Source organism: Bos grunniens, chromosome 13, assembly GCF_055505025.1.
Source record: "Bos grunniens cultivar Pamir isolate PY7600 chromosome 13, Bosgru_T2T1.0, whole genome shotgun sequence".
Classification (NCBI taxonomy): Eukaryota; Metazoa; Chordata; class Mammalia; order Artiodactyla; family Bovidae; genus Bos; species Bos grunniens.
In genome coordinates this window covers 43,749,774-43,762,140 of record NC_141177.1, presented here as the reverse complement: position 1 = coordinate 43,762,140, position 12,367 = coordinate 43,749,774, and the positions used below count along the sequence as shown (strand labels likewise).

Below are 12,367 nucleotides of genomic sequence, written 5' to 3'. Positions count from 1 at the left end.
GACTGGCAATTCATTTCTTATATGATATTACACATGTTTCAATGCCATTCTCCCGAATCATTCCCCCCCTCCCTCTCCCACAGAGTCCAAAAGACTGTTCTGTGCATCTGTGTCTCTTTTGCTGTCTCGCATACAGGGTTATCATTACCATCTTTCTAAATTCCATATATATGCGTTAGTATACTGTATTGGTGTTTTTCTTTCTGGCTTACTTCACTCTGTATAATAGGCTCCAGTTTAATCCACCTCATTAGAACTGATTCAAATGTATTCTTTTTAATGGCTGAGTAATACTCCATTGTGTATATGTACCACAGCTTTCTTATCCATTTATCTGCTGATGGACATCTAGGTTGCTTCCATGTCCTGGCTATTATAAACAGTGCTGTGATGAACCTTGGGGTACACGTGTCTCTTTCAATTCTGGTTTCCTCGGTGTGTATGCCCAGTAGTGGGATTGCTGAGTCGTATGGGAATACTATTTCCAGTTTTTTAAGGAATCTCCACACTGTTCTCCATAGTGGCTGTACTAGTTTGCGTTCCCACCAACAGTGTAAGAGGGTTCCCTTTTCTCCACACCCTCTCCAACATTTATTATTTGTAGACTTTTGGATCGCAGCCATTCTGACTGGTGTGAAATGGTACCTCCGTATTTCATCTGAAGAAAAGCTAAGGTCTATATGTACATGATAAACAGTATAATGATTGTGGACTGATACTCTTGTGAAAGTCGCTCAGTTGTGTCTGACTCTTGGCGACCCCAGGGACTGTAGCCTGCCAGGCTCTTCTGTCCATGGGATTCTTCAGGCAAGAATACTGGAGTGGGTTGCCATTTCCTTCTCCAAGGGATCTTCCCAACATGGGAATCGAACCCCGGTCTCCCACATTGCTGGTGGATTCTTTACCGCCTGAGCCACCATAACTAGCTAAGAATATTATATCTAAGAGTATTTTATAACTCTCTCAGCGTATTCTAAGAGTACCTAAGAGTACTATAACTAAGAGTATTATGACTAATAAGATTATCAGATCAGATCAGATCAGATCAGTCGCTCAGTCATGTCCGACTCTTTGCGACCCCATGAATCAAAGCATGCCAGGCCTCCCTGTCCATCACCAACTCCTGGAGTTCACTCAGACTCACGTCCATCGACTCAGTGATGCCATCCAGCCATCTCATCCTCTGTCATCCCCTTCTCCTCCTGCCCCCAATCCCTCCCAGCATCAGAGTCTCTTCCAATGAGTCAACTCTTCGCATGAGGTGGCCAAAGTAGTGGAGTTTCAGCTTTAGCATCATTCTTTCCAAAGAAATCCCAGGGCTGATCTCCTTCAGAATGGACTGGTTGGATCTCCTTGCAGTCCAAGGGACTCTCAAGAGTCTTCTCCAACACCACAGTTCAAAAGCATCAATTCTTCGGCGCTCAGCCTTCTTCACAGTCCAACTCTCACATCCATACATGACCATAGGAAAAACCATAGCCTTGACTAGACAAACCTTTGTTGGCAAAGTAATGTCTCTGCTTTTGAATATGCTGTCTAGGTTGGTCATAACTTTCCTTCCAAGGAGTAAGCATCTTTTAATTTCATGGCTGCAGTCACCATTTGTAGTGATTTTGGAGCCCAGAAAAATAAAGTCTGACACTGTTTCCACTGTTTCCCCATCTATTTCCCATGAAGTGGTGGGACCTGATGTCATGATCTTCGTTTTCTGAATGTTGAGCTTTAAGCCAACTTTTTCACTCTCTACTTTCACTTTCATCAAGAGGCTTTTTAGTTCCTCTTCACTCTTTGCCATAAGGGTGGTGTCATCTGCATATCTGAGGTTAGACCATCCCCATGGAAAAGAAATGCAAAAAAGCAAAATGGCTGTCTGGGGAGGCCTTACAAATAGCTGTGAAAAGAAGAGAAGCAAAAAGCAAAGGAGAAAAGGAAAGATATAAACATCTGAATGCAGAGTTCCAAAGAATAGCAAGAAGAGATAAGAAAGCCATCTTCAGTGATCAATGCAAAGAAATAGAGGAAAACAACAGAATGGGAAAGACTAGGGATCTCTTCAAGAAAATCAGAGATACCAAAGGAACATTTCATGCAAAGATGGGCTCGATAAAGGACAGAAATGGTATGGACTTAACAGAAGCAGAAGATATTAAGAAGAGGTGGCAAGAATACACAGAACAACTGTACAAAAAAGATCTTCACGACCCAGATAATCACGATGGTGTGATCACTGACCTAGAGCCAGACATCCTGGAATGTGAAGTCAAGTGGGCCTTAGAAAGCATCACTACGAACAAAGCTAGTGGAGGTGATGGAATTCCAGTTGAGCTGTTCCAAATCCTGAAAGATGATGCTGTCAAAGTGCTGCAGTCAATATGTCAGCAAATTTGGAAAACTCAGCAGTGGCCACAGGACTGGAAAAGGTCAGTTTTCATTCCAATCTCAAAGAAAGGCAATGCCAAAGAATGCTCAAACTACCGCACAATTGCACTCATCTCACACACTAGTAAAGGAATGCTCAAAATTCTCCAAGCCAGGCTTCAGCAATATGTGAACTGTGAACTTCCTGATGTTCAAGCTGGTTTTAGAAAAGGCAGAGGAACCAGAGACCAAATTGCCAACATCCACTGGATCATGGAAAAAGCAAGCGAGTTCCAGAAAAACATCTATTTCTGCTTTATTGACTATGCCAAAGCCTTTGACTGTGTGCATCACAATAAACTGTGGAAAATTCTGAAAGAGATGGGAATACCAGACCACCTGATCTGCCTCTTGAGAAATTTGTATGCAGGTCAGGAAGCAACAGTTAGAACTGGACATGGAACAACAGACTGGTTCCAAATAGGAAAAGGAGTTCGTCGAGGTTGTATATTGCCACCCTGTTTATTTAACTTATATGCAGAGTACATCATGAGAAATGCTGGACTGGAAGATTATCTGATACTCAGTTATAAATTTAAGAAATTAAATATTTGGATGTTTCTAAATCAGGTTGACAGAGATAGCTATCACAGAAAGATATGAGGTTGGAGATAAAATGGAAATGCTGGTGGTAATTTCATATAAAGGCACGAAAGAGGCAGGAACTTCATGGAACAGCAAGAAGATTGACTTTCAAAGAAGAGTGGGGAGGCAAGGGTATGCCCCAAACATAGGAACTGAGATACCATGCTCATGAATTTGAACTTAATGTTTTGGTCATAAAAATAATTAACATGCATTGAAAATGTTCAGTGTAGCAGGAAATATTCTCAGCGTTTTATATGTGCTATTTAATCTCATCCTCACATCACTCATATGAGGAGTGAGACTTTATTATTTTCATTTCACAGGCAGAAACTGAGCCACAGAAAGGCTGAATAACTTGCCTGAGGCCAAAGAACTAGAAAGTGCTCCAGCCAGGGGTCCAGTAAGGCAATCTGACCTCTGACCCCTGACCCCATGGTCTTAGCCACCCTGCTCTGCATTCACCAAAGTGTTGAGCAGACATGGGGACTTTAAGCCAGGAACAATTGAGCTTGGATTTAATTTAAAAAGAGTTCCCAGGAAGATAGACAGGAGAGATACTTGTGCCAGAGAGACTAACCCTGGTACTGTTTTCTCTAGGCAAGAAGGTGAGCTAAGGCAGTGTGTCCTGGGAATGGCAGGTGTTGGGTGTTCAAGAGACGTGGACGACACAAACATAACTGGACATGGTGACCAGTTGTGGGGAAGGAGAGGGAGGGTAGGAGCCCCAGGTTCCTAACTTAAGAGGTGGTCAGTTGACCATGTCTTTGATGAAGTTGAAAGAGAAGTGGGAGGGGCCACAGATCCGTTGTTTGGACACATAATGAATTTGGTATGCCTGTGGAGTGGCCACATTAGGACTGATGGGTGTCTGGAAATTAGGTTTCTAGCTCAGAAAAAAGAAAGTATAAAGATGTAAGATGAAGTCATGGTGGTCAATTCCATCACCTGGTCAATCCCAGGCTGAGCATGGAGCCTGGGAAGCTTGGCAAAGGGTAGATGGGCCATGGAGGAGGAGATGGTGAAGAAAGCAGTCTTCAAGGAGAATCTCAAGGCAGTGCCGTCTCAGATTGAGAGTTCTATATGTTAGCTCCTGGACAGGGCCTCCTCCATGGCCCCACCCGTCCCTGTGTCCTCCAGCCCTCCCTCCTCAGGATTACCATCAACAGTGGCACCTTACCCACCATTGCTAGTCCATGGGTGAGCCCCAGAAGCCTGCACACATCTCTGCCTTTCTTCAGTCAAACCCCCTGTGGAGTCGACTGTCCACTTCCTGCCTGGACCCTGGATACTATGAGGATCTTCCCTCATTCCCACCCACTGTTCCTTAAGTCAGTGCATAGAGACTTCTAGCTGCCGCCCAGTATTTATTCTGTACTTTGTCTTGATAACAGAACCCTGGGTAGTGTGGTTCTTGGAAAACCCAGTGTGTTTCTCTTTGAAAAACCATATTTCCCAGCCTCCCTTGCTGCTACATACGGCCACGTCACTAAGTTCTGCTATGTCAGCAGACACACCACGTGAGACTTTCAGGGAAGCTCCTTAAAGAGCAGCCGTTTCTACCCATTCCTCCTCCCTTCTGCCTATAATGTGGATGTAGGGGGCATGTGATGGCAGGAGCTCCAGGAGCCGCCTTGGACCTGAGGTGACCTTAGGAACGGAAGGCGCACACTGAGAAGCAGAGAAGCAGGGTCTGCTGATGGCATGGCTCCACCTTATCAGTACGAGACAGGTCACTTTCAGGTTTCTTAAGTACAGTTAAAAGAGGAATTTGCTGGAAGAGGCAGGAGGGGAGCTTGCAGAAGAGACAGGATTAATGGGAGACCTCTGTCTTCTGAATCGGAGGGGGAAGGAAGATTGCTGTTGTTGGAGAATGTGGAGGTGGCAAAAAGGAAAATGGGGGAGGGCTCCTGCCGGGGGGGCTCTTTTCTGTTTTCCTTTATGACACGAGAGGTGTTCTCAGTTGAAAATGAGCAAAGGCATAGTAAGGAGAATGAGAAAGGGTGAAATGGCAACCCTGAAGAGTGGATGAAGAATCATAGAAGCCACGAGGAAGAATGCAGAAGGAATTTGGCTGAGGCTGAAGCTGAGGAGTAAATAAAAATAGATAAAAATGAATGAATAGATAAAAATTAAGAAAATGCCCCTCCTCTAATCTTTTGTTGAAACTTTTAACTGTATAATATAGTTATACAGTTAATGCAGGGCAGTAATTTGGCAAATTAAAGTCATTCTACAAGTGGTCCGTGTTGTTAGTTCAAATTATTCAGTGCCAAAGAGATTGTTTTTGTTGTAAAAGATATCACTGAATAATCACTACGCCTCCTATTCACACAGAGATGTGAAAGAGGCCTGCATATAGATGTTATTTATATAACATAAACCACATTTTGATCACTTAGCCTCCAAAGCCCAGATAAATTTTGACTACACGTGAGTATAAACACATATTATTATTTGCATTTTCCATTAAATGGTAAGAAATCAAAGGCCTACGATTGGTGTGTTTGCGGACTGGCAGCCCTAAGTAGTTGGGGTTAATTGTAACCTTTATGTTATTTGAAAGGATTCAAAATTATTATTGTTAGAGGATAGATGTTCTTTGTTTTCTTTGTATCAAATAAGAATATTCGCCTTTAAATGACACACATCCCTAGAGACTTTAGAGCAGACCCTTTCATAATATTTAGCTACTTTTAAATGTCAGGTGCAGTTGAGTTTATTCCATTGCTGGCCGTGTGTGCCCTCACCAAAAGGCTCCGGCTTTTAATGGTACTTAACAGATTGTCAGCAAATTGATAGCATTTCCACGTTTGGAAATTTTCCAGTTCCCTCCTGGGTAAGGACGGCGGGTGTTCTTCTCTAACTTGGAGATGGTTTCTTTTTTGGCAGTGGTTGGTGTAAGGGGAGGAGTGAACCAAGAAGAGATTTTTAGGGAAAAAAAAATACCTTCCTTGTCCTGCTGAAGGCCAGGAGAAGATCAGCTCACCCAGAAAATGTTGCTGACTCTAGCTGGAGAGTAGATCTGCCCAGCAGGAGAGCTGTAAATATTTCAGGGAGACCTAGAGGGAAGGAGCGCAGAGAAGTGCCCACTTAACGTGTGTGCTGAGTGGACTGCTCACCACCCCCCTGGGCGCTGGTCTCCGGGAAACCTGGGTGAATCCAACGGGTGCTACCTGGGGTCAGAAGGCAAGGCTTTCATTTCTGGTCCAGCTGCTTCTGACCTTCCTGACCATGAAGAAATTATCTACCATTTCCAACCTTGATTTTCTTCAGTCTGAAATACGGATAAATGCAAACCTGCCTCCTGCCCCTGGCAGAAATTGTTTTGAAGATTAATCTCTATGACGATACCCATAAGCGCACCTTGAGCCCTGGAAAGCCTGATGCGAATAAATATAAGGCAGCTTTGCTCTTGAAAGGAATCCTCCAGCATTCTCTCCTCTGTGATGCTGTGGCCTCTTGATTTGAGTAGTTACAAACATCTGAAAGTCATAAATCTATTGTTGACTGTGGGAATTAGATGACCTTTGCATCCCTGTCCACAGTTTGGGGTCTTACAGGGCAGTGGAGACCAAGGTCAGATGAGAAGATGCTAGAGCCAAACAACGTGGTTCACGTCCTACCTCCAGACTTCCTGGGTGTACTGTCTTGGGCAAATCACTTTGCCTCCATTTCACACAATAAAGTCAGGGTAGTAATAGTACTGCTTCAAGGACTTGGGGAGGGCCTCGCAGAACCCCTGAGTGTAGGCACTCAGCAAGTTTTCACTGTAGTGGTTAGGGTTCCATGCCATTTCTCAGAAGTCATCTGAAACTCAAACTTTGCTTGTGTGTGTGTGTGTGTGTGTGTGTGTGTGTGTGCGCGCGCGCGCGCGTGCACATGCTTAGTTGCTCAGTCATGTCCGACTCTTTGCAACCCCATGGACTGTAGCCCACCAGGCTCCTCTGTTCATGGGGATTCTCCAGGCAAGTGTACTGGAGTGAGTTTCCATGCCCTCCTCCAGGGGATCTTCCCAACCCAGAGATTGAACCCAGGTCTCCCACATTACATGTGGATTCTTTACCATCTGAACCACGAGGGAAGCATACTGGAGTGGGTAGCCTATCCCTTCTCCAGGAGATCTTCCCAACTGTGACTTACACTAAATCCACCTGCTTCCTCCTAATTTGGAGTTTGATTTTGTTTTACTCTGAAAAGCAAATTTTTAAAAATTAATGTTCTGCCTTCACTGGCCGGCAGTTTGGGAAGTTCCTGTCAATAGCTGTTCCAATGCCCTCTTTCTCCTTTAAATGGTTGGTTCTCTTGAAAGGTTTTTGTAAAAAGAGTTGCTACAGTCAAAGAAAGCAGCGACAATTAGAAGACATGTGAAATAAGGTTCAATTGAATTACAATGAACTCTCACAGAATTGTGCTTTACTTTTTTTTTTTTTTTCTTCTTTCTCCTTAGCTCTCATCTGAAGTTCAGTAATCTCACCTTGATTTCAACCTACGGACTCCCAGGAAAAAAACTTCTGGGCAATGAACAAAGGAAGTTTTTAGCAAATGAGTATGAATTTCATTTTTAAAAATTCATTTTATATGAGCGTAAAGATGATTTACAATGTTGCGTTAGTTTCAGGTGTACAGCACAGTGATTCATTTATACATATATCCATTCTTTTTTAGATTCTTTTCCCACAGTTACTACAGAATATTGAGTAGAGTCCCCTGTGTTGTACAGTAGGTCCTTGTTGATTATCTATTTTGTATATCGTAGTGTGTACCTGTTAATCCCAAACTCCCAGTTTATCCTTCCCCTGCTTTTTCATACTGAAGCCTAAATGCCCTCATTTATGTGCTGTCCTTTTTCTGCTAACAGTAGAAAAGGGAAGTGGTGGGCTTTTCTTGTGGGTTCAGATGCTCTTTAGGAGATGCAAACGCAAGTTCAGAGTGAATGGCAGGGTTGGGAGGGTCCTGGCCTGTTCCAGACATCTGGGACGAGTCTGCTGACCCAGATACCACCTATACTCAGGTTCTGAGTGACTCTCCAGGGCAGGGGAGCTTGGTGACCGTATTTGTATCAGAACAGACAACCCGCTGGAGGGAGCTAAAGGCTGGGTGCCTCCCTGGGGTGAGGGTCTCAGACCCACCCAGCCCTCTACCACTCGAGGTTGATGAAGCAAAGGTCTTTGGAACCGATCAAGGCAAGCGTCAATGTTTCTGTCCCTGCAGAATCAGTCTTTGACAACATCCTTTCTAGAAAATGCCATTTCATTATCACTCAGCTTCCACTCATTTTAATTTCCTGAGCAAAGCGTGGGTACAGGCATGATTAGGCTCCCTACCTCTAGAAACAATGTGCCTGTTTCTCCAGGAAGGAGGGAGGAAATTGTTCTCAATGGGAGTTGGGGCGGGGCGGGGGTGGATGTTAATTTTAGATCCATGAAGAAGATCATCTTTCCTCTGTGAAAAAGGCTGATTTTGCTGTCAAACAGTGACAAAAACAGCAGCCACCTTGCCAGCAGAACCAGGCTCATTTTGACCCAGTACTTTTAAAACCAGACTATAAACTTCAGAGTTTTGGTAAGGACATCATCAGAGCACCATCAGAAGGGTCTGGGTTTGGAGCCAAGTCGATGGGGTTCAGATTCTGCCCCCACCACAAAGGGGACCTCATCTGTCTGTGCTTTGAGGGATTTGACTGTGGATTGTGCTTGGCTAAACCAGGCTCACTGGAGTTTTGGGTTAAAATCAGTCTAACGCCAAATTCTGGCTGAGCGAGGACAGTCGATCCATGCACACCCCTTCCTCACTTTCTGTCTTTTCCAAATGACACAATTCCCAGGAAATACCGGTGTTCCCAATCATTGTCTCACGAGGAATGTAATTCAGTCTGCCTGTCCAAGGTTTTCTGTCAGTCTCCAGGCCAGGTGTGTTTCAGAAGAGAAGAGATAGATAGTGACACTCTGCCAGCCTGGTTCTGCAGGGACCTGCGTGTGGCTAGCTCTCAGTCACCTGGTGCCTCAGCCCCTGTTCTTCCCCCCGCCCTCCCCCATCCATGCTATCGGCCCAGTCGCCAGAAAAAGGCTGCAAAAACATGAATCAGATCATGTCAACTCTCAGCAGCCAGGAGCTGCTCTGTCCAGAGTGGCAACTGCATGCCGCATGTGGCTGCTTAAGTTTCAATTAATTACAGTTCAGGGGGATTAAAGTTCAGCCCTTCAATTACTTGAGCCACTTTTCAAGTGGCCGACTAGCCACGTGTAACTCGTAGCTCTCCTATCAGACAGGCCAGCTGCAGAAGGATTCTGTCATCACAGAAAGTTCCAGATGCTCCATCCAGTCTGAAGCCTGTCCTTTTCTGCTGACATCTCTAACCCCCTTTTTCACTACGTTTGCCCTTGTTCTCTCCACTGTAGCCTCACCAGTCTCCTTGATGATTCTTGAACACAAGAGGCAAGTCCCCACCTTGGAGGTCTTTGCTCCCTGGTGGCTCAAATGGTAAAGAATCTGCCTGCATTACAGGAGACCCAGGTTTGATCCCTAGATTGGGAGGAACCCCAGAGAAGGGCATGGCAACCCACTCCAGTATTCTTATCTAGAGAATTCTGTGGACAGAGGAGCCTGGTGGGCTACAGTCCATGGGGTTGCAGAGTTGGACACCACTGAGCAACTTATATTTTTCCACGAGACCCATTCTGACCACCCAATTGTCTGCAACCAATTCTCCAGGACACTCCAGTCCTCTTCCTCTGCTCTCTTCCTTATTACTGAAATCCTTGTAAATATACAATTTGCCTTTAAAATGGTTGATTCCGAATCCTTCAGCTATATTGCAAACTCTGCAAGGGCCAGAATTTTTTGCCTTTTTGTTCGCTGATTGGTCCCAGTGTCTGGGACAATGTTCGACACTTAGCAGGTGCTCAGTAAATTACGTCAAATGGATAATGGTTACCTTCAAAAAGTACCTACCAAAGTCCCCTCCACCAGGGTGTAGATAGGGACTAGATAACAGAGCCATATAAGATGCTTCTGGATGGGGACCAGCATGTCCTAACCCACAGAAGCTACAACACAGAAACATCAACAGGATGCTGCCTTTCAAATGGTCCTCAGATCACGATATAGGAAACTTTCTGATCATGGAGTTAAAAAATAGCAAGTGCGCTGACATCTGTAAATCTAATTATTCAAATTCCTCGTGCTAAATATTGGGTTGGCCAAGAAGTTCAATCGGGTTTTTCCATACTAGCTCCTGGAAAAACTTGAATGAACCTTTTGGCCAACCTAATACAAATTCTGAACTTTTCCATAACCAGTGTTTGGATTTATTATTGCCATTACTATTTTTTGAAGAGCCATGTTTTGTTCCCTTGCCCGTGTCCCCATACCGTCCAGCCTCTGGTGGAAGTGCTAATGACTTACCCAGGGATGCAACAGAAAGGAGGGCACTGGGAGGGAGGGGGAACAGGCAGAGGGAGAAAGCTGCTAACTAGACGATCCGCTCTGAACCACTGAAGGGTAATTACGATGCTCCTTCTTCCGGGAGTGTCACAGTAAACCCTCCTGAAAGCCTCTGAGGTCCTTTCCGATCCTGTAGGGTTCCAATTCCTTGAAATGCAGGTCTTCACCACACTTACATTTATTAATATTCCACTGGAGTTCACTCCTAATTTTGCACCTGGGACCTTAGGCTAAGACTTCCGATCTCTAGGTTTGAGGTCACTGCAACTTTAAGCCAGCTGGCCACTCTGCATTTCTACTTTTTTTTCCCCCTCCTCCTTATTACCTGTCTCCAGAATGTTCTACGAAGACAAATTTTCACATTATTTCTGTGTCAGGGTCAAGCTCATTTGAGAAACATGAAGTTTCATTGACCTCCCTTCTTTGGTTTCTTCTCTGTCTCCCAGAGAACCCTAGTGGAGATATTTCTCTGGTCTCCAAGCCTTGAGACAGTCCCTGCCATGTGAGAATCTTAATATTTGTTTACTCTGCTTAGGAAATAATTTTACAGGCAGAACACTTACAGGCTTCAGTATCTAGCTTCACCTACCTGATAGGTAAATTAAAGGAGATCCAGAATGGTTTATAATATCCAAAACAGATGGGCATCGCCTGCCCAGTGATGTCCTAAACTGAGAAATGTCATTCTGTGTGGTCACAGGCTGTAAAAGGAAGCATCCCACATTTTCCATGCTTCTTGAGGTTTCCTAAAGCCCCAGTGTTTCTGAGTGCCAGCCTGCTGGACAGAGCTTCAGATCTGAGCTCTGAGGTATGAATTCTGAAATTATCAACACTGCTGACCGACTGTCATTACAAATAACATTCATCTTAGCCTTTCTCAAATTTCCCCTGGGAACTTGCATCTTTGAGCAGATCCTCATGTGACAAATCCCTGTGCGTTAAGGAAATTTAATTTTTTTCCCATCTTGGATGGCTGACAGTACCACTCTATTAGGAATGGATGATGTCCCAAGTAGGAACAGCCCTTCATGGGTCTCTTCGTGAATGTACGAAATCAATGAAACATCCTGTTTTCCTATAAAGCTACCAACATGGCTTTTTAAAAAAGAATTTCATCTCACTATCTGTTATTTTCCCGTGACAGGTCAGCCCCCTATTTTCTTTTCTTATTAAGAAGAAATTTTCTTGTTTTTTAAGTGTTGTTGCATGGAGAGATACAAAGCCCAGACTCGCTTCTCTTTCACAGGCCCCGTAACAGGGTCTAATGTGTATCCATTACCAGGGTTCTTTTTGTGTGGTGCGAGCAGACTCTACGCATGGATCAAAAAGAAAAAATGTTCTCCCATTACCACTTCAGAATCCTGTTTGCCTCTAAGCAGAGTAAACAGGGTTGTGTATCGTTAACATTATCTGGACTAATAACTCCTCACATATGCATCCCACTTGACCGGACAGCATCTCTTACATTCTCATGCCCATCCCTCACAACCCTTGAGGTGGGTGAGGAGAGGTCATCACCTCCTGCTCGGAGATGGAGATGGTGAGGTTCTGAGAAGGGGTGCAGAGTCCCCGGGACCCAGTCTCCTTGGCAACAGAGCAGGGACACAGACCCTGGCTCGGGGAAGCCTGGGTTTAAACAAACTCTCAGTGTTCTGCTCTTCTGCACTCTCGGTCTTCAGAACAGGGTTATTAAAACATCCTGTACCTGAGGGTCACACCATCCAGAAGATTCTGGAAACAGCCCTTACAGAAATCTAAATAAACCCAAAGCCACAGGAAATCTACTTTTCTCCCACTACAGTGTTGTGTTCATCCTCAAACAGAACCCAGAGAAGCAAACCTGTCCATCCTGGACCTGCTCTTATGGAAGCAGAGGTTCCCTATAAATCACCTTAGTCATTAGGAGGGACTCCCCAAA

General features: G+C 44.6%; 1 protein-coding gene across 1 annotated transcript in view; it reads left to right on the top strand.

Moving 5' to 3' along the window:
* CFAP61 (cilia and flagella associated protein 61) overlaps positions 1-12,367 on the top strand; it is a 247,955-nt gene that overhangs the window by 155,464 nt on the left and 80,124 nt on the right. Inside the window, 1 exon segment of the mRNA XM_086333756.1 lies at positions 7,454-7,552. Within this exon segment, the coding sequence (XP_086189882.1) occupies positions 7,454-7,552 (99 nt within the window).